The 22,983-nt window shown below is 44.8% G+C and overlaps 1 protein-coding gene across 1 annotated transcript in view; it reads right to left on the bottom strand.

The window, feature by feature from the left end:
• Positions 1-1,217: 1,217 nt before the first annotated feature.
• Lhfpl6 (LHFPL tetraspan subfamily member 6) overlaps positions 1,218-22,983 on the bottom strand; it is a 199,200-nt gene continuing 177,434 nt past the window's right edge. Inside the window, exon 4 of the mRNA XM_021158103.2 lies at positions 1,218-2,413. Coding sequence (XP_021013762.1) covers positions 2,295-2,413 — 119 coding nt within the window. The 3' untranslated portion in view covers positions 1,218-2,294. The remainder of the gene's footprint in view (positions 2,414-22,983) is intronic.

Below are 22,983 nucleotides of genomic sequence, written 5' to 3'. Positions count from 1 at the left end.
ACTCTTACCTAGGATGTGTTCTGTGATTTAATCACGGTATGCTGAGTCCATTTTCTTGGCATCCAATTCTGTTGAATATCTTTCAAATGTTTAGAAGCAACGTATTCAAGGTTTTACTCATTTAAAATACTGAATTTTAAAAATTGTTTACCTACAACAGTTTTAAATGTATTCTGTATGTAAGGTTTTGTTGAACATGTAGCCTGCCCTAGTTTTGATTCACTCTCATTTTATATGTTGGTTTATGAAGATGAGAATAACTACATACACACACACATTAGGAGAAAGCAAGCAAGACACTGGCGATTGCACATCCAGGGTGGTGTGTGCTAGATTTTGGGGTGTGAGTGTGTGCATGTCGGGTGAGCAATGCACTGCTGAGCTAACAGGTTGTGAGTTTCTTTCTTGTTATGTTTATTTTATTACTATTATTGTACGTGTGAGTGTGGGCAACTCTCAGGAGCTGATTCTGTCTCATGGCTTCTAGGTATCAAACTTAGATCATCACACGTTTGTGTGCCAACTGCTATATCTGCTGAGCCATCGACTAGTGTATAAAAGATGAGTGCAGGGAAAAAAAAAGCAAAAATGGATGCTCTATTAGGAGGGAGGTTTTTTGTTTGTTTGTTTGTTTGTTTAAATCATGGATAGAGAGAGAAAATGTCCAGAGGCATCTGGAAGAGCAGAGAGAAAAAGAGACAGACTGGACATGGCCGGGCTAGAGATGTGGGGTGTGGAAAGGTCATACGGTTTATAAGGAGGATGTGTAGCTAGGGGGTGGGGAAGGGCCAGGAGGCAGTGTGGACTTTGGAGTGCATAACACTAATTCAGGTTAAGTTGATAAACGTGTTGTGTGCCATGGACAGTGGGAAGACAGCATGTGGCATGCTGCTTGTGATCATTCATCTTGAAGTCCCAAATCATGTTGGAACCCCGCCTGTATTCCAAAATTTTCATAAAACAGACCTGAAACTCTTCTGAGGATCTGCCATGACTTTGCTACAAATGAGCTAAGGTGGCAAAGAATCTAACTGAAAGTAGGTACCTGTCGTGCCCTCTGTGCTTATAAGGCTTGGTGGGATAATTAGTGAAGGAACTAATGGGAGTCCTTCAAGGAAGAAATCAGATTAACAGAGCTGCCCACCATGGTGAGCAGGCTTTACTTAAGAGATTAGGCAAACCTGGTAAGTGAAATAAAACTCGGCGACTCAGTAAGCTATTGATCAAAGAGAATTTATTCACAGAGCTTTTCAAATACAAACAAAATAGTACTTTTTTTTCCCTTTACAAAATGAATATTGAAATAATCATGGTATAGCACAGTAGCATAATGGAGAAAAGAAAACAAGATCCAACAACTGGAGAAAGAGCTCTCTTCACTCTCAAATCTGCAACTGAATTCTCACCTATAGCAGACAAAAGCTGTCCTGTTCTACGTGAGGTTGTTACAGCAGAAGCTACTCAGATCACTACTGTGTGTCTTTGAATAACATTGACATTTGAAGGCTTCCCTCTAAAGATTTGCATAAACACTAAAGATATGCTGTGGGCATAAAGAATTTATGCAGGATATCAAAAATACTGATAGAGTGGCATATTGGTCCATGGACTAGGCTTAATGTATGCTTAGGGATGATGCTGTCCTGATGTATATTAAAAAAAAAAAAAAGAAAAGAAACAGGAGCAACAGTACACAGCTGACCCCCTGTGCAGTGGTGTGACAACGTATGCGTATGATGTGTGCGCGTGATGTATGCATATGGCATGTGCGTACGACCTGTGCATATAGCATGTGCATGTGGTATGTGAATATGATGTGTGCATATGTGTGCACTTACTCATGTGCTTTCAGGCTCAGTCCTCATCTACAGGGAATGTCTGCAGGGTACTCATCCTGCTTCCTAAGATAATACTGTTTCTACTAGCCCTTTTGACTCCCCTAGTCCTCATCTGTTTGAAGGAGAACAAAAATGAGATCCTCATTTGCATATATAGATTTGCTGCGTATATGATGTACATTAACGGTACTCTGTGGAATAGAGACACCAATGCCCTGCAAAGTTTTTAGCCTTTGGTCCATTTTCCTCCACCGTCCCATATTCTCCATGCTTTTGACAATGACAATGTCCCCACCACCCTCCCTTCCTATAGAATGTTCCAGATTCAACCGAATTTCATCACATTAACACTGTTCGGGGTTTACAACCACTATTCCACCTTGTGAAAGTCGCTGGATGCTTCGGGCTCTCTGGTCTCCAGTGGTCTGTCCTCTCTTCAGCTCGATCTCGACCACCTCAGTAGGGGTAGTGCTTTTGCTTCTTGCCTGAGAAGCAAGCCAGCCATGTACACAGCAGCATGGCAGCGGCAGCCCCCGCCCCGGTGCAGTAGTAGGCCCAGCCGATCTCACACTTGCCTAAGGACAGAGCAAGGAGAGAGAAACAGACATAGGTAAGAATGGCTCCGAAGAGGGCAGTTCATCTTCCAGTGTGTGCACTTTGACATATCCACTAGTGACATGGAGTCCTTGCAGAAAATGCTACCATGAGAAGGAAGGATGCAGGGATGACATGTGCGTTCCCACAGGTCCCTGGCTCGGTGCCTCGCGCCAGCTAGGACTAAAGACTGGCTATTCCCTTTCACCCATGACTGCAGCAAAAAAGGAATAGCAACCATAAGGACAGAAGCCATGATGGTATCTGTTCTCACCTGACGCCCTAGCCCAGACTTGTGTGCATATTAAGGTATAACAGGGCAACATTTAAACTGTAGGAAGAATCCTCCTGAGGAGGGGGCCCGTTTGAAGGACATCACTGAAGTAGTCACTGCGACACATGTGGAATGTGTCAAATACCCTGCACTGTGTCACCTAAACTGGGAATCAAAGCCTCCCAGATTGTACTGGGGCTGAAACCCACTGTCAGTTCAATGTCTATTTAAATGAGAACACCAAGACCAGGGTCCAAACAATTCTTCAAGGACCAGAGTAGTAATGATGTACCTGAAACCCTAAAAGATTAGATGTCTTTACCATATGCCCACTAGGTTGATTCTTCTCACAGTACTGGAAGGTGGGGTGTAGTTGATAAAGAGACTGGAAACTGGTGACCCTTCAGTTGCCCTTCAAGCTCATATAATTATTCAGGAATGGAGGCAGGGTTCAAACCAGCAATAGAACAAAAATCCTAAATAAAAATCCCCAAAAGCCTACCTGGTTTGGTGGAGTGGGTCTCCATGCTTGTGAACTTTGGTGAGAGCATCCCTTATTTGTGAAACAGTCTGAGTACCTGGTCCAGACTGGCTCAGCTCATAGTCCTTCTACCCCAGTCTCCATGATGCTGGGCGTAGAGGCATGAGTCGCCATCGGTGGCCATCTTATTTTGTAGTGACATAGGAGTTACTCTTTGTGTATGCACAGGACGTAAGCCCTCTGTCTCTTCCACTGGCCACTGTCCTATCTGTTCTTAGTTCTAGTTACTCCTGTTTACAGCCTTCCTTTACTTTCTGGGGGTGGGGGTGGGGGGGGGGTGGGGGTGGGGGTGGGGGTGGGAATGGATCCCAGGGCATGCTGGGAAAGTGCCTGTGTGTGAGCTGCATATTCAGAACCTAACCCTTCTTTTCTCCAATTGTATCATCTTCCAATGGCAGGCAGTTTCCTCCTCTCTTTTATTCTTGCTTACATATTGTGTTAGACACTTAGATCTGACAGGGATTGAACATACCAACCTCAGAGAAAACCTAACTAGACATTTACAGCCGGGTGTCTAACTTGCCCCATGTACAGACCCAGCTGTGTGAGGTCCTGCCTCGTCTCAGCGTCTCAGCGCTGTGGGTGGAGAACAAAGGCAAACATCTCTCTCTAGAACGGAAGTTTCAAGAAGGTATGTGTGTGTGTGTGTGTGTGTGTGTGGGGGGGTGATCTTTGCATGCCTTTGTTCCCTCTCATACCTCTCCCCACAGTGCTTGACCTAGCCCAGGCACTCAGTAAATCACTGCTGAATGAGAAAGCAGGGGCAAAGAAAAACAGAAAGGAAGGAAGCAGAGTGGGCAGGCAGGCTCCAGAAAAGTCTGAGATTTTATTTTAAGAGTAACTCTAGTTCTGCTTTGGCACTGAACTTTAAAGGGAAAATTTCCAACCCAAGCATTTCTGCCTCCCACAGGCTGTGCCGTAGTTCACAGGATAACATATTCAGAAGGATCAAATCTCCAGCTTGGGGCAGGTCCCAGGCACAGTAACCTTCCTTCATACTGGTCAACTGGGGGAGTGAGTGATTTTCAAGGGTGACAGGATCTCTGCTGCATGACCACATTTACTGACGACCACAGGCTGCGAGTCTTGGGAGCCATTGCCCGCTGTGAGGGATTCGTTAGCCATATTAAATAAATTTAGGAGGGAGAATTAACAGGCAGCTAAGAGTAGCCAGTGGTTTAGAACCTTCCAAAGAGTCAGCAGAATGTGTGGTCTCTCTGTTCCACACAGGGCGCATAATGTGGAAGGCAATCCATCGCTCATTATTAACGGATATTGAGCTATGCACAGTCCTATGACCTAATGCAGAAGGCAGAGTATATTAATTATTGGACACGTTCTCAGGAAAGCATAGCTGGCCTGGGTAGTTAACTCGAGGATGTGCATGTGGGTGCAGGTTACATCTATTAAGGATGATGAAGGAGCTACCGAAGGGCTGATTATCACAGAGCCAGGGTGAGGGCAGGTATCATTCTAATTGTTTCCTGCAGCGGGGTCAGTGAGTTTCAACAGGAGCCTTTAGCTGGTAGGGAGCTGCAGCTGATGGCATCGTGCACCACAGTCCCTTGAAACCCTTTGCTGGCTCTGGGCACTAGTCGCCAACATCTGTTTGTATTTGACCTGTAACAACTTACACTTTATCCTCCCCCCCCCCCACACACACACAGGGGTCCATGGGAAACTAGATACAACATTCCTCCACTCTGATAGCCGAGCTTGCCTCGGAAATAGCTGTCGTCAATGGGCGACTCAAAACCGGCTATCAAGGTCAACACCAGTGGCTTCTTAGCCCTATAGGGACATGTTCTACAACCCTATGGAATCTTCCAGATCACCTGAGAGCTTTGGTTGGTCCTTACATCAAGCTGTCCCCCTGTTCTGTGTTTAGTTCTTCATCACCTTTGATGTGTTCCTGCCTCCCTGCCTTCTTCACTGTATATGTCATGTGTGTGTGTTCATGTGAATGGATACATGCATACCAGAGGCCAACCTTGACTGCTCTTTTTCAGGAGGAGATGTCTACCTTGTTTGTTGAGTCAGGCTCTCTCATTGACCCATTGCTCACTGAGTAGGCAAGGCAGACCAGTCAGCAAGCCCCAGGATCTGCATGGTTCTCCCAGGGTAGGCCTTTCACATGGTTCCTGGTGCTCCTGCTTGCACTGTGAGCACTACTGATCAAGCCCACCTTGGCAGAGTTCCTTGAGCGTTCACCTGAAGGTTTGCTCTGATGAACTAGATGCAAGCCAGCAGTGGGGATGATGCCTGATTTTATCAGAGGGCCTGGGAAGTGTCTTCATTGCCAAAGGCTTAACAACCCCACTCATCATGCACCCCTCACATAAGCTTTGCTAGCCCCGAAAGGCTAAGGAGAGAGGAGAGAAAGAGACAGCCAGGGGTGGGCGTGGGGGCAAATGTAGTATCTGCCTCACACCATCCCTGCCCCAGGAAGTTACCACCCTCCTGAGGCAAATCCCCTTCTTTGTTTTGGCCCCATGTACTGTGACTTGTCACTCTCCCTGTTTCTTAAAATACAGTCAGCTCAGGAGACCAGGTGGGTGAAAGCTGGGTGGAAGCTAAATAAAGGTTCTCAAAATGTTTTAAAATGTGAAAAAATATGCCCCCCCCCCCGACGAATGACACATGCCATGAAAGCTCTGTGATTAAAGTTCAGCAACTGGTTAACAGGCAATATGAGAAACTAAGATTTAGTTTGCTTTAAAAGGAAAATATCCCATTCTTTCAGATACAAAGAACTCCATTTACTCACTCATGAAATAAATACCCATTGTCTCAAAGGTGGTTTAATACTTTGTAGTATTTTTATTAATTAAAAACATGGGCAGCCTATCAAACTAGCCCCAAATACACACATACGTACAAACACACGCACACAATTGTGAATGCTATATGGACACATGACTATATATATATATATATATATATATATATATATGAATGTATATGTTCTTACACACATTTTAAAAATGCTAACTGGTCAACTCCTGATTTATTTTTTTTTTAAAAAAGATGTGTGTGTGTGTGTGTGTGTGTGTGTGTGTGCAATGTTGAGGAGGCTAGAAGAGGATGTTGGATGCCCAGGAGCTAGAGTTACAGGCAGTTGTGAGCTGCAAGCAGCCTTAGCCATTGATCTCCATTCCCAGCGGGGATTCTTGACCTACCCTCCCTAGTGCTTCGGTTTCCTCCTGCTCTTTCGCCCTTTCTTCATGTTTCCTCTCTTCTTATTTTTGCTAACCCAGTCATTGATCTAGCAAACACTTGTGGAATGATGGCTGTTTCAAGTTGAGTGCTGTGGACTTGGTTGAGTAAGATGAATACACTCTCTCCCTTCAAAGAAGTGGCTACATAATCATGAAGATAAGCATTACATAGCACTCACATAAGTGTGATGTTGCTTTGAAAATCCACACCAGGATGCTGAGGCAGCAAATCGGGAGAGACCTGTGGTCATTGAGCTGAAGGAATGGCTTCATTTGGAAGTGACATTGAAGCAGAGCCGTGGCAGATGAGGAAGGGCATATCGAGTAGAGATGTGGGAGGCCAGAGAAAAGTGTTTGGATGAAGGAGGTTGTCACAGAGAAATGGAGATAGAGTTGGATCTTGTAAGCACATTGCTCCACAAGAGGTATGGATACCATTTTGATTTCGTGGCTGGGGATGGCCCAGAGGCATACTTGTCACCGATTGAGAGCTTGCCTCTGAGATTCTCTCTGAATTTTCACTTGTGCCATGAGATAAACATATTAGGTTTTCACATAACTCTGATTTAGCAGTTATCTTTTTGACACTGTTACAGGAGCTGGAAATATTGTGGTGTATGACACCATGTGGTTTCCTTCGAGTGTTCACATCAGTTATATTGTTTTAAAATGCCTCTCGTGTAAGATATATTGCCAGCTTATCAAAATGACCTCAAAAGTATACAAAAGTACACATCCGTATGCATGGCGTGCATATAACATACATACATACACTCATGCACCCATATGCAATACCAGCACACATGCAAACATATACCTCCCTTTGGAGAAACTAGAAACATTTCAGATCAGCCTGAGGTGTCAAGACTTAGGCCAACCTGAGGAGATTAAGTCACTGGTTTCCTTAGTAGACCTCAATTCTTGATTCTTCCTCATGCTCACAAACTAGATACAAGAGGGGTTGGGGGGGGAGGGCTGTTATTTGTTGAGCCTAGCATAACTGTCCTCTGAGAGACTCCACTCAGCATCTGACCAAAACAGATTCAGAGACCCACAGCCAAACATTAGACAGAGCTCCTGAAGTCTTGTGAAAGAGTTGGGGGAAGGAGTGAGGAACCTGGAGAGAATAGGGCTCCCCAAGAAGACCAACAGATTCAACTAACCCTCGGGAGTTCCCAGAGACTGAACCATCAACCAAAGAGCATCCAAGGGCTGGACCTAGGCTCCCTGCATGTATGTAACAGATGTGCAGCTTGGTTTTCATTCAGGAGCCACAACTGGAGCGGCAGAAGGTGGTGTGTGTGTGTGTGTATGTGTGTGTGTGTGTGTGTGTGTGTGTGTGTGTGTGTATTGGCTAGTTTTGTGTCAACTTGACACAGCTGGAGTTATCACAGAAAAAGGAATTTCAGTTGGGGAAATGCCTCATTGAGATCCAGCTGTAAGGCATTTTCTCAATTAGTGATCAGAGGGGAGGTCCCATTGTGGGTGGGACCATCTCTGGGCTGGTAGTCTTGGGTTCTATAAGAGAGCAGGCTGAGCAAGCCAGGGGAAGCAAGCCAGTAAGTAACATCCCTCCATGGATCTGCATCAGCTCCTGCTTCCTGACCTGCTTGAGTTCCAGTCCTGACTTCCTTTGGTGATGAACAGCAATGTGGAAGTGTAAGCTGAATAAACCCTTTCCTCCCCAACTGCTTCTTGGCCATGATGTTTGTGCAGGAATAGAAACCCTGACTAAGACAGGGAACTTACCCTGATTCTGTTGCCTGCCCATGGATCCTGCTCCCCTAACTGAGCTGACTAGTTTGGCCTCAGTGGTACAGGAGGTGCCAAGTCCTGCATTAACTTGAGGTGTCAGGGTAGGTTGATACCCAGGGTGGACCTCCCCCTTTTAAGAAGTGAAGGGGAGGATGGGATAGATGGAGGAGCTATGTAAGGCAGGGGACTGAGTGGAGGGGTCCGTGATTGGGATGTAAAGTGACTACGTGAGTGAATATATTAATGGGGGAAAGGAGTCGTTTTGTTTGTTTTTTTGGTTGCCATGTTTTGTTGCTGTTGTTTCCTCATGAAGAGAAGACTGTAAAGTTGCAATACTTAGAACTTTGAGGTATTAGGTCTGCTGGTCACAAAGTCCACACTTCTTCAAAGGTAAAGGAAAGTAGAAAATCTACTCTGGCTATGGTTTTATGCTTAAAACCCAACAAGCAACATTACATTGTGATATTAACACAGATAATATCACCGTGTTTCATAGCGGCAGAAGAAAAATGTCTTTTGGGACACATTAGGCCATTAGCAAAGAGGAGGTCTTTAAATTCCTGTGCTTTAAAAAGCAGGATATGCTGAGTTGTAATGGAACCAAATTAAACCAGGAAATAGGGGCCATTTCTTGGCCTCTCCCTCCCCTTGTCAGGGCAATAAACGCTTGTTATTATAACGCAAACAGAAAGCATTTTACCAGAGGGCAAGTTTGTTCTGTGATCTTTCAGGAAATTAGAGAAGCAAATCTGTTTAAACTTTCCCTTTTTGCTCTCCTCCGATGCTCCATCACACAGGACTCTAAGCCTGCCTGCTTGGCAAATTGCTGCTTTCAACAATGGGGAATACCATTCTTGACAGATAAAATAGAGGTTAATGGGACAGAAAGCAGCACACCACAGCCAGCCGCCAAGTCCACAGGCAAACGTTCCCTGGCAGCGATCCAGGGCAGCTCCAGTGGGGGGTGGGGGGCCAGGGTGGAGCAAGGTGTGGTTGGCGTTGGAGGGTGATTTCATTTAGTCTTATTTGTGAAGCTTTTGGAAGGAATAAGGGACACGGGAGGTAAAAAGATGCTAGGCTAGATCCATCTCATGGAGTTCTCCTGATCTTCTCGCCCATGTAATATGACCTCTATCTTTTCACGAATTAATTCAGCTCATGTTTCATACTCTGGCTGAGATAGCATTGGTTGGTTTCTTTCTGTATTCTGATGCTTGGTACAATGCCTGAGGTCCCCGATGGCAATCGATACCCATTTGTGCCAGGAGTGGCTATCATACACTGTGCTGGGGCTGCAATTAGAAATCCAAACATTTATAATTGTATAATAGCTGTCAGAGGAAGCCCACAAGCCAGGGGCTAAACAGGGAGGGGCACTTCATTTTCTTCTCTTTATCTAAGATTCTTTTAGGAAATAAGAGATGCAAATCCATTTATACTTTCTCAATGCCATGCTCACTTCTCAGATGACCGACGATATCTCTAGTTCCCTGCAAGATGACTAACTTGCCCCATATCTCCAGCAAGTGTCTTACTTGGCCGTGAACTTGGGTTAAATTAATCATAGAACTTTCTCTTTGTGCCAGATGGTGTAGGAGGAAGGTCCAGGCTGATCCTCCTCTTCTTGCGAGGTGCACCCGTTCTGTTGGAACTTATGTGCTAGAGGGAATATGGACTTTCTCTTACCCTTTGAGTTTCTCCAGTCTTTGTACAAGATCCCCTCCCATGTCCACTTTGAATATGTCCAGTTATGAAGGATCTGCATTTTGAGAATTTAGCACCTGATCACTGAGCCTCTTACACCACAGTGGGCACTCTCTTGGCAACCCGACGGTATTTCTAGCTTTTCCTGGGGAGACATGAGCAAATATCTCTGTAGGGCAGCAGTGCCAGACCCCACCCAAATCTAGGTTGGGGGAGCAAGTTTTTTCAGGCTTATCTGCAGGAGCATCATTACAGGTGATGGACAGCAGGAATGTGAATGATTCTCCAAAAGTCCCACCAGAGCCAAGGTGACCTCCTGAAAGCGTATAGACTGCACCGGTTGTGATTTATAAAACAGTACAGTGGGAGGGAGCATCGCTGTAGGTCCATGCCCAGGAATCCCCCTAAGCAATCAAGTCATGTGGCAGACCTAGTATAAGGAAAATGTATTGGTGGGGGGAGGGAAGCAGACCTAGAAAGGGAGAGAGAGAGAGAGAGAGAGAGAGAGAGAAAGAGAGAGAGAGAGAGAGAGAAACACTAAGGAGTAGTCTTTTTATATACTTGTCTCCTGGCTCTACCTGCTGACAGAGATGCAAGCTATTGCTAGGTAGCTGTTGGGAGGAGCCTAGCAGAATTGTTTGGAAGCCAACAGCACCCCCTTCCCCTTCAGTTAATCTTCTATCTCCCGAGACCACCATATGAACTCAAGAATAGAAGAACCCAGAAGCCACAGCTATGTCAAAGATTCCACAAAGTAGATTGACTGATTTGTGCTTCACACTTGTGGAGGGTTGGGAGGGTAGAAGTGTTGCAAGAACATTATCTTGAACTACCCATAGCTCCATCACTCTCTGTGTTGACCTCTGTGTCTGACCTTGTGACAATCGACTGAAATGTTAGATTAACAGACCACTAGCTTCCACAAACCCAAAAGCTAAGAATGTGGTCAGATGGTATTTGAAGTCCGGTTCTGCTGTAACCAGCTTACCTATGTGCCCACCAAGTATTTGAAAAGTACCTTGACTTATAACTTTCTCTTTTTTTCCCCTTTAATTAACAGTTTCATGAAAATATTACCTGCTTGGCGTATGGTATCTGCATTAACCCAAATCCTTGTTTCTAGGTCATGGTCTCTCATAGTCAGCTCCAGAATAAAGTCGCCTTTCTTCCCTTAGTAATGGAAGTTTCACTCTCATTCAGCTGGGGCAGAATTACATACAGCAGGAGGGCACATGGGTACAGGAGGCAAGAATCTCAGAGGAGGGTCAAACGGCCCTGCCCATCCCTCCTCCTATAAAGGACTCTCGGGATGGCCCTGACTTGCTGGGGGTCTTTATCTGGAATCAGCTGCAACTCTGTTTAAGATGGCAATGCTGTGCAATGCTCATTCTACAACAGCAAGCCAGGTCTAACATAAACTGAGCTTGTGGAAATCAGATAGTCCTTGCCTGAAAACCTAGCATTTGACATGCTCCAAACTCGCTTCCTTTAGCCACCCTGATGATGATCGTATTCGACAAAGGTCATGAGGAGTGTCCCAATTCCACACTGGGGTTGCCACCTGCTATGGATACTCAGCTGTACAACTGGAACCCCAGATTGTCCTAGCTCCTGCCTTGAGAGGCAATGCAGGGCCCACAGTCGGGTCCCACAGGCTTTGCTAGACACAGAACGAAGCAGAAAAACTCAGGTTACCCATGTCTCTGGACTACCTGGTATCTGGTATGGTTCAGGCACCATTTGCTTTAGTTTGTGTCCCCTGTGGGTTACTGTTAATGAAAGTGACAGTGTGGGCATCAGGAATGGGTGGTGGAGCCTTGGCAACATAGGTTATTGTGGGAAGCCTTTATGTTACTGGAGGCCCTAGAAGAAACAGAATGGCCCAGTCTCTTGTTCTAGTTTAAAATGTGATTGTTCTGCATTGTTTACACTCTCTCCAAACAAGCAGGGTCACCCAGTCTTGATCTTTTCCTCCTCCTCTTCCTTTTTTTTCTTTCTTTATTATTATTATTATTATTATTATTATTATTATTTTGTATAAAGTTAGCTGCTTTGGGTGTTTGCTTTCCGAATGAAAACTTGACTGACACTGCTATCACCCCACCCCCACCCCATCTCTCTATCCTTGCTGTGCCTTCTTGTGCTCCCCGTGGGAATGTGAGCTCCACAGTGTCCTTGCCTCTTTCTCTTTCCTCACAGGGTCACTGCTGGCCATCCGGCATGTCTGGTCCTGAGTCGGGACTTTATAAGATGTCTGATTTCAAAGCACATTATCTTTCATTGAGACATTTTGACAGTTAGCATACTGATATGCAAATATAAAGTTTGGGTAGAGAAGAAGCAGGCATGCCTCACCTTATTCTCTTTTGTTGTACAAGGAACAAAGGTAGAAAGAAGCAAAGGATCAATGGAACAAGAAAAAAAAAAAAACTACGCACTTAAATACCATAGAAAGACAGGCCTTTCTCTCCAAATCCCTCACACAGTGTCACAGTCAGTTCCCTGCCCTCCTTTTCTTGCAAACGTGTTGAGACAAAGGATGGAAAGGATGTGTGCACTGTTTATAGAATGATTTCAAGATCAAAATGGAGCAAATCTCAATAAGAAAATGAACTATAGATGCATATACACATATATGCGCTATAGATGCATATACACATATATGAGCTATAGATGCATATACACATATATCCTCAAATGGGGGCAAGGTTCATGCTTGCGAGTCTACGGAGAAAGAAATTGATAAGCAACATGACTGGGGGACATCTGGGGGACAGGTCCATCACTAAAGTGCTGCCACACACACACACACACACACACACACACACACACACACACCAGACTGAGCTCCACTCCCCAGGACACAGGGAAAGCTGAGCATAGCATTTGTATTTAAAACACCAGGCTTGGGTTCAGAGAGCTGGAGTATAGACAGGCAGCTCACTGCAACTCACTGCCCAGCTCACACTGAATGTACACCACACACATATGCACACACACACATGCACACACATATGCACACATACTCACATACATGCACATACATGCACGTGTGTGTGCGCACACAACACGTAAATCAACATGGATACATGCAAAATGAAAAACTGACATAATGACCACTCCTTATCTGAAGTGGGGGTGTGTGTCAAGTTCAGGGATGTGTGCCTGCTACCCAAGTATTGTACAACTTAGCAACAGCTATACGCCACAGATCTTTTTTTTTAATTCTAAAATTTTCTGAATCAAAAGTATTGATCTTCCCTTACATTCCACTGGCACGTGTGGCAGTGTAGGGGAGTGGCTACGGGCAGCTCCGTGGTCCAGGCACTCTGACATGCATCCTGTCTAAGGGAGTCACAGCTAACTAGAGCCAACTGAGCCGACAGCTGACAAATTAAATCACCTGAGACAAAGAAGACATCTTAGCTTTATTCCTGTAATCTCATTGTGAAGTGACAGGTCAATTAGACCTGTGTGCAGGCTCTCCATACCCAGGTAGGAGGGAACAAGGTCCAATCCAGCCCCCTGGGAGAAGCCACGGAGTGTGTCCGGGCAGCACCTGGGGGTACACGTGGCCCATTTCCCTCACCAAATGCCTCTAGTCTGGCAAAATGAAGTCGATTTATATTCCACGTGGGAAACATTGCTTTCCAGAGAATGAAAGGTGTTTTTCCGAGCTGATATATTTGAAAGACAAGGAACGCATGAGCCCCACACAGAATGACTATAGGGCTTTTATATGTAACTAAAATGGTCCCCAGGCAGTGGTGGCAAATGCTTCAGGCAAGACAGGAAGGCAGCAGGGATGAGGGTGGACGCTGTGATGGGATTAAGTCTGAACACAACAGAGCCTCCTTTAAATTCAAAACCTGCCCAGAACCAGGGCATCCTTCCTCTATTTCTGAGACCTTTGCCTTTTTCCTCTCATTTCTGCCACTAAGTGAGCATATCACCGAGCCACAGACTTCAGCACTAAAGGCATTTTTGAAAAGGAAGGCACAGGTCTGACAATCTTATTTTGTAAAGAGACAGTAAAAATTTTAGTTCAAAGGCAACCACTGATACCAAGTATGTCAGTGAGCATCGCTGCCTTCCCATAAAATGTAATTTACAGAAGTGTAGAGAGCAGATTTGGCCCATAGCTTGCTAGCCCTGTATCTAGGTCACTTTTTGTGTTTTAATCACGAGGATAGGTGTCCAGGACACTGGTGACTTTCCCAGGTCTCTCAAAAGTGCTCTCCTCAGCATGTCACTACACTAGGCGGCTGGCTTTGTTTATGATATATAACGTCCCGATTCCCACACTAAAGCAAGCTAGTGTCTCAGCTAATTACAGAGAAACACTTAATCTTGACTATTTACCTATGCTGTATATGCAACCGTGACTACGTGCTGTATCAGTTACTACTTCTTGCCTAGGACAAACCTTCTGACAGAAGGGAGGGAGGATTCCTTTGGGCTCCCGGTTTTTGGGGCTTTCAGTCCACTGGATGGAAAAGGTGTGGGTGAGCAGTTCTTTGTTATGGTGAGCGTAAGGCAAAGCCCCTCAAGGGGGACAGAACAGGAAGGTGAGAGAGTCAAACTAGAACTAGTGTATAGAGCTGTACCTTTAAAGGTTGCCTTCAGCAACCTACCCCATGCTAGCTAGCCAGAAGGTCGCTTAACCTCTCAAAACAGCATGCCTTCTAAGAATGCGTGTCCCAACATACGAGCCTCTGTGTGTGTGTGCACATGCGTGTGTCAGAAGGAGCATTAAACAGAACCACAATATTGGACTTCATTAAAAAGTATTTACTTTAATTTTTTGTGTGTGGGTGTGTACATATGTGCACTACATGCAATGCCAACAGAGGCCAGAAGGGGGAATTGGATCTCCTAGAACTCCGAGCTGAGAACTGAATGAACCTGGGCCCTGTGAAAGAACCTTAGGTGTTCTTAACCACTGACACTTCTTGTCAGCCCTTTAAAGAATGAATGCCTTCATTCTTTAAAGTAATTTCACATGCTCAAAGCAAATAAGTATAAGTTGGGGGTGGGGCTATAAATAAACCACCATCATCTTTCGTCATCAAACTAGATCATCTGGACATCGTGTCTGACCTTGGTACCTACGGACTTTTGGAACATAGATTTGATTTAACTGAAAATAAAGGTACTCCTTACCTGCAATGTGGTGTCTGCAGTGAACATGTGTGTACACTGTTTCTTCCCTTATCCCCTCATAGCGTACTAGCAGGGTTATTACATTGGAGCAGGTATTGTAAGTCATCTGGAGAGGAAATTAAATGTACAGGAAACTGTAGGGAGGCTACGTGAGGATGCTACACCAATTTCAATAAGGAATGTGAACATTCTCCGAGATTAGTGTCTGCAAGGGTCCTGGAATCATTGCCATTGAATGCTAAAGATGACTGCATGCACTTCATGTCAATGTAAATTGCTTATTAGGCTTATTTACCAAGCAATTAGCTATGATGGGGGCTATAGGCAGGAGTGTGGGAGGGCTTAAAGAAGCCCCACTGGGGATGATAACACCTCTTTAGCTGAGGGAATGAAAATTCCTGGCAAAAAGCTCTTTCTTCAAAGACTGATTGACTAATCAGCGCTACAGTGGTGTGGAACGTGGTTGGAATGTGGCAGGACCAGAAGCTGGCTACCTTATCTTGGGCTAGCTTTAGCCCCCTGAGAAGCCGTTCTTTGCCTACCTCTGTGTTGGAACTAATATCCATAGATTCACCTTTCTGGAATCTATTAACTTAGCAGATAACTAACTTCCACCAACTCAAAAGCTACCAGTGATGTCAGATAGCATCTGAGGTCTATAGCAGGGCTTCCTCCATTTCGCTTTAGCCTCCTTTCTGATGTGCTCATTGCTGTATTTTAAAATTGCCTTATAACAATTCTGTGGTATGCAGCTATTATTTTTTTTAAAAATTACTTTATGAAGCTGCTTCCATGTAGGAATATGGGAACCTGAGATGACCTCATTGCGTATTTTCTAGGCCTTGGTCACTCAAATTTGGCTCTAGAATAAATTCTCACTCCCTTTGATGTGAGAGTTGTGTTTTTCGAATTGACAGCTGCAGAGCTCGGTCCTTCCCAGCCAATAGATTTCTATCCTCTCCCTGAGGCCCTGTGCATGTAGAGAACGGTTGCACACAGCTGGTTTGGAGGAGTGACTCATCCTTTGGTAACGGTGTGATGAGCCTCCTCGGGGAGGCAATATGGATAGTCAAGACCCTAGACCTCCTGCTCTTTTTGGTCTACGTTATATTTTTGTCATACATGACTGTCTCTCCTGGGCCAAATGCCCAGGTTTTCAAGAATTTAGCTGTGCCAGGTTCCACATATCAGCACAGCTGGGTGTCTTGAGTGTCTGTATTGCCTCCCTGAGGAGGCCCATCACACTGTTATGAGTCACTCCTCCACACCAGCTGTGTGCAATCCTCCCATACGTGCACATGGCCTCAGGGAGGGGATAGAAATCTATTGGCAGGGAAGGACCGAGCTGGGGATCCTACACTCCATGGGTCTAGGAAGGGTACTCAGTGGGTCTAGGAACTGGGTAACCAAGTGATGCTGTAGCTGTGGCTGCATAGAACAAAGCTACACCATTCATCAAACATCTCAGACTCCCCAGGTAACATCTTTACAATGCACTTATTTGTTTTTCTTTGGTGTCAGGTTGATCCAGAAGTAATTCCTCTGCACTTTACACTGAATAGAGGTTCTACATCCCTCCATCCCAGCAAACCAGTAAGACCCACATAATCACTAGAGGGAAGTTAAAGATGCCTGACCCACCCAAAATTCTCTAGTACAGATGCCAAGAACTCCAAACACCCCCTTAAAAATACAGTGAAGCTAGGACGCGTGGAATGACTCCCAAGATGCTCTATGGGACACATTAGACACACCTGTTAACATACATCCTTGTACCATTCTTATTAAATGCTGTTTCCCCTTTGTCATTGGCCAGCTGGGTATCTGCCATCACATGCACTATGATCTTTGCCCCTTAACACTGAAGCAACCTAAAAGCCTTACTAGAGATATCTGCTGTTCGGGTGTCATTGGTTGCGTGAACAGAGGTGGCCTTTGTGCTCACACTGTGAATGAACACAAAAGCTGAGCTCCAGGTGGGAATGGCTAAAATAACCAGCAAGGCTTCCTTTAGTTTAGTTCATGTCTCAAAGACCGTGAAGATCGTCCTTTAGTTTTTGTCTGGGGTGCTTTGATAAAGGCAGAGTCTTCCTGGAAAATCCTGCTCTTTGATTTCTGGGTGAACCCAAAGAAAATATATCTCCCAAAACCCCAAGTCTGTCTCCCAGTGCTGTTGCTTGGTGAGATCCACAGAAGTTTTGTCACACCCTGTCTGAAGAAAGACGGCATTCAACTGTGATGGCACCAGTCTCCCACCCTGTCTGTGTCACATTTCCACCGAACACTGAGTGGCGTCTGCTCACTCTCCATAGGCAATGAATTATTGGGAACCCAGTGGCTCCAGGCAGGACTTTGATGCTGGCTATCTGCCCCGAGCTAGGAGATTTTTCCCTCTACAGTCTCACTATGCTTGGAAGGCAAATCAAGGGAATATAATCAAACCAAATCCAGTTAGGCCCAATTTTCTGATTTTTTTTAAATGTTCATTTATTTATTATATGTAAGTACACTGTAGCTGTCTTCTGACACACAGAAGAGGGCATCAGATCTCATTATAGATGGTTATGAGCCACCATGTGGTTTCTGGGATTTGAACTCAGGACCTTTGGAAGAGCAGTCAGTGCTCTTAACCACTGAGCCATCTCTCCAGCCCCCAATCTTGTAATTCTTTATGGTAAATTCCAACACCCATTGTAAAATCTGACAGATGGTGAATGGTTAGCCACTCTTTTTTGAAGACCTTATTTCCAAGATATAAATAAAAGCAAGCCTCAGACAGAATTCCACTGTACATACACTTATTTAACAAACAAACAAACAAACAAACAAACAAACACCAGCAAGCAGGTGTAACAAAATTCATCAAGGCATGGTGCCATGTGTCTGTAAGACCAGGTTTTGGAAGGCAGAAAGTTTGGAAGGTCACAAGTTCAAAGCTAGCCTGAACTACACAGTGGAATCAAAGCAAACTGAAGCAAATAAAAGATAAGTGGCTTATCAAACTGTTCAAGATTGCTCTTTGTGTTTGGGCCACCAATGTGCATGAAAGACACCACTGGCAAATACTGCAGGGGTCAAGAAGGATTGTGTTCCCCTTGGCCATTCACACTCATACATCCTTCAATAGAAAGACTAAAACACACCCTCTAAGATGATCAAGTGGTGTCAGGCAGTAGGGTCTTTAATCCCAGCACTGGGGAGGCAGAGGCAGGCAGATCTCTGTGAGTTTGGGGCCCCGCTTGGTCTCCAGAGTGAGTTCTAGGACAGCCAAGGCTACACAGAGAAACCCTGTCTAGATATATATATATATATATATATATAGATAGATAGATAGATAGATAGATAGATAGATAGATAGATAGATAGATGATAGATCAAGTGGTGGATACCGATCTAAGCAGAAGGCCATAGCTGGAGTTCATCAAACTGCCTTTGTCAAAGTTCCCCAAATATCCCACTTGTCTTTTCTTCCCTTGAAGATGGTGGAGATTCCTAGCTTCATATCCCACAAACCAGAGTTGATGCCTCCGTGCAAGAGGTCTCTGTGAGCCTACTTCACCACTGTGGCCACATGGGTTGTGATTGCTCAGAACCTATGCCATACAGGTTGGTAAATCTAAACACCACTTGTGGTTGGTGGGATGCCTCTACTCCTAGACAGCAGCTAGATGCCTCCCATGAAAGTACAGGGAGACTCTGCTACTTCATGCAATCTTCACTCTTAAGTGTCTTTATCAGTGAACGTTCATTTTAAAAGATTCATTGTGCTAATTAAGCATGGCACACAGTTCACCAATAAAGATCCATGTCTGGCAACTGCTATGTTCATAAAAACCCTCACCTCTGTGGGGTCTCTTAAGTCAGTTGACAAGAAAGATGTGTTAGTTACCATTCTGCTGCTGTGATAAAATATCACAACTATAGAGCAGCTTACAGAGGAAGGGGTTTATTTGGGCTTATGGTCCCAGAGGGATTCAGTCCATTGTGGTTGGGAAGGCCTGGTGCCAATGCAACAGCAGGGGGAGGAGGAAGCAGAGAGAACTGAAAGTCCATTGAGGTTATAAACCTTTCCAGCCCATCCCCAGGGATGTACCTCCTCAAGACCCCATCTCGAAAGGCTCCATAATCTTCCTAAACTGTGCTACCAACCGGGAACCAAATGCTCACATACCCTTAGGGGACACTTCTCATTCAAATCACCACTGCAGACACTGAGACAGCAGTCCAGAATCAAGTACCTCAACTCTGAGTCTGAGAAACATGGCAATACTCATGGGGCTATGCCCACACAGTGCAGATAAAACTGGATCAGGGGTAACTGGACAGATAGTCAATTCACCTGGAAGACAGGTCATGTTTTCATAGCTGTGACTTAAAGTCAGAACTGTACATGGGACTTATTTGCACAATACTTATTGAAATAAGGATGTTTTCCTCATAGCATTCCTTGCAAGCATGTTCACAGATAATGAATCAGGTCTTGACAGCGTCCAGTCTTCCTGGAGAGATCTGAGGCTCCCAAGGGGGTCTTAAGTTTAAGGTTCAGGCCATTACACTTTCTGAGATCAGATAACCAATGTTGTCTGCCAGAAGGGCTGAATCGCCAGACATCAAGAATGTCTTTGAACAAAGTACAAAGCTATGAATGGTCTCTCTTGAAAATAAATGCATAAAGAAATACAAACTTAAAAGCACACATGCACAGAACATGTAAAAATCACACAAAACTTCAGTAGCTCTCTGAAACCTATGTCAATGAGCTAAGTTGTCTAGAGACCACAAGCTCTCCATCCATCTGTGGGTCAAGCATTCCTGTCTCATATGCAGTACCATGGGCTGAAATATACAGTTGTTCACCAAAGTGAGTGCATTCATACACAATAAATAAATAAATGTAAAATATAACATTCTAAAAGACACAGAGTACACAGGAACAAAGAACAAGGTGGTGCTATAAAACACAATTCTGAAATGACTGTGACTGTAGAAAGGCAACAGAAAAGCCAGAAAAAATGCTGGGGTTCCTTTAACCTTTGATACTTTGTTTCAAAGGTGGGATTCTTTTAACCGTTGATACTTTGTTTCAATGGTCCATTTCTTCTTGTCACTTGAAGAGGATCAAGTTCTGAGAAATAACCCAAACCTCAAAAATACACCCCAAGACCAATTCAATTTTAAATGTTTTCTGGACAAACTAACATCCAAGCAGAAGACAGCAGGGAGCCATCAACAGCATATAAAAACCATTAGGGTGGCATTGACCTTAAGTTTCTGTAAGTGCTTTTTATGGTGTTTAAAAGGGACACATGACTAACAGGCACTATAATAAATGAAGACTCTTCTAAAGGAGATTAGCACAATCCCAGCACTCCTTGGTTGAACATCAAGAAATCTTACTTCACACGGGTTTTGTGGTGGTGCAACACTTTAGTCTCAGCGTAGATGCAGGCATACCTATGTGAGTTCTACACTAGCCTGGTCTACAAAGCAACTTCCAGGATAGGTAGGGCTACACAGGGAAACCTTGTTTCAAAAAACAATTATGACATTTTTTTTTCTTTTTCTGGAATTGCTGAATTTTATTGCCAGAAATTGCTTCAAGGAACCGAGGAAGGCGGAAGGGGGAGGGGGCGCAGCAGTACTCCATCTCAGGCTGCAGGGGCAAAAATTGTAACTTCTCAAAACGTGTTGCCTGGTTCTTTAAACTATATACTTTGCCTGTTTTCTGAGTAGTGACCAAGGCTGAGTCCCTCAGGGAGTTAGTTATGCCTTTATTCCTATCTGGGTGTCAAATACCAAAATCTACAAAACAAGGTATAAGCTGGAAACCATCAGATTTTTTGTTGTTGTTCAGAATTAGCAGCCAGGTGTCTCCACCTCCCACTCCCCTTTCTCCTTCCTTTCCTGGTCCCCTACCACACACACACACACACACACACACACACACCCTTTTCTCCCCTTTGTGGATGATAGACACACACAATGCACAGGTGAGAACCATCTCTGTGACTTTGCTACTTGAACATGCATGCCTGCCGTTGGGTGAGATGCACTTGCAGAAGTGTGTTGTGGGAACCAGACAGAGCTAGGCACTCAGCCAGACGAAACACAGCAACCTCTCCTTTTAGAGGGACTAGACACATTTACTAACTGATAGCTTGAAATAGAAATGACTGCTTTCTAATGTCATGACCATAGGGACCACTGGAAAGGGTAGGCTGAGTGAATGTTCCAGAAATGAATCTGTTGCGCTTCCCTTTGCTGGGGAGTATGCAGAGGTTACCAGAAAGCATAAATAGCCAGAAAGCTGATGGGTTGTTTGTTGTTTGTTTGTTTTGTTTTGTTTTGCCTTGGTGGTACCTGAGTGCTTTTCTCAATCAACTGGGCTTTCCTGGCCAATCTCTCTGTATCATTTAAAGCTTGGTTCTTGAGTTCTCCAAGGTTCCTTGAAATATGCAGGTCAGGTTTCAGCTGAACCCCCAACAGCTGCCTGACTTCGTTCTAACATTCTCCTGCTCTGGGGTCTTTGTTGAGAATCCAGGTCCATGAAGGAACTCCTAGATAATATTCAGTAACTTGGTCTTAAGCCTCAAAAGTTTGGAACTGGTCCAGAGATGAGCCACATGCAGCACATGAGTGAGGGTGCTGGCAGAGGCCAGAAGAGGGCATCAGATGGCTCAGAGTGACTGACAGGCATCCGTGACTCACTAAATTTGGATGCTGCGAACCAAACTCCAGTCTTCTGCTGGAGCACCACACACATTCATTATCCTCACAAATAGCTGTCTCATAATGAGACTATGCGCTTACTTTAAGCAGTGACTGTTGCTTTGGCTAAGACGAGTCTGCTGCTAAACAGAAGGATGGAAAAGTAGTTCTGCCTGAGACAAGGAAACAAACAAATGCAAAACAAGACAACATCTGACTGTAACCTGACAGTCAGAGGCAGGAGCTGCCTGCATGTGGAGCAGCTAGCACGTCCACACGAGGCACAGGAGACTTGTAAAAATAGCCCAAATTATGTAGGTCATAGTAAATGTCACAGAGGTCAAGCAGAGGTGTCTCTGTCATTGTTTCTACTAATGGAGGCTTCTGTGTGTCAGTGGGAAGACAGCTGAAAAGGCACCGTGAATGCCAGGCTCGGAAAAAGCTCAAAACTGTGAAAAGGATTGGTGGAGGGTGGGGGAGTAGGAGGAATTGTTTTCCTCCTCAGCTTTACCCACTGTCCTTCATCTAACTTACAGATCAAGGGTAGCTAGGTCTAAGGAGGGAACGTATGACTCGGGGGTCAGACAGCTAAAGGAGAGGCATTTAGAGGTATGTGATTGTCATGGCTATTCTTAGTTGTCAACTTGACTTCATCTGGAATGAACTACAATCCGGAAGTAAGAGGCACACCTGTGATCCAGATCCTGAGGCTGGGAGACACAGGCTTCTGGCCTGGATCTTGACATGAGGTGACACACACTTTTGATCCAGATCTTGAGGCATAGTGACCATGAAAAGCTTAGGCCGAGGCATGGTGGAACATGCTGTTAATCCCAGGAGACTAAGGCAAGCAGATCTAAAATTGTCAATCCAGATGTGGTTTGGGCCCTATCTTCTGCTGGAGGCCAACAAAAAGACATTGGAAGAAGGAAGACTCACTTTTCTTTGCCTGCTTGCACTTACTTGCCAGCACATCTGTTGGAACCTACTTCTTTAGGATTCCAGCTTATACAGAAACCAGCTTAAACAATGAGCCTCGTGGGACTGAACAACTACTAGATTCTTGGACGTCCCATTCACAGCTACCCATTGTCAGGTTAGTTGGACTGCAGACTGTTAATCATTACAATAAATTCCCTTAATACATAGACACATTCTATAAGTCTGGCGACTCTATGGGACCCTGAC

This window comes from Mus caroli, chromosome 3, assembly GCF_900094665.2.
Source record: "Mus caroli chromosome 3, CAROLI_EIJ_v1.1, whole genome shotgun sequence".
Lineage (NCBI taxonomy): Eukaryota > Metazoa > Chordata > Mammalia > Rodentia > Muridae > Mus > Mus caroli.
This window is presented reverse-complemented; position numbering and strand designations above follow the sequence as displayed.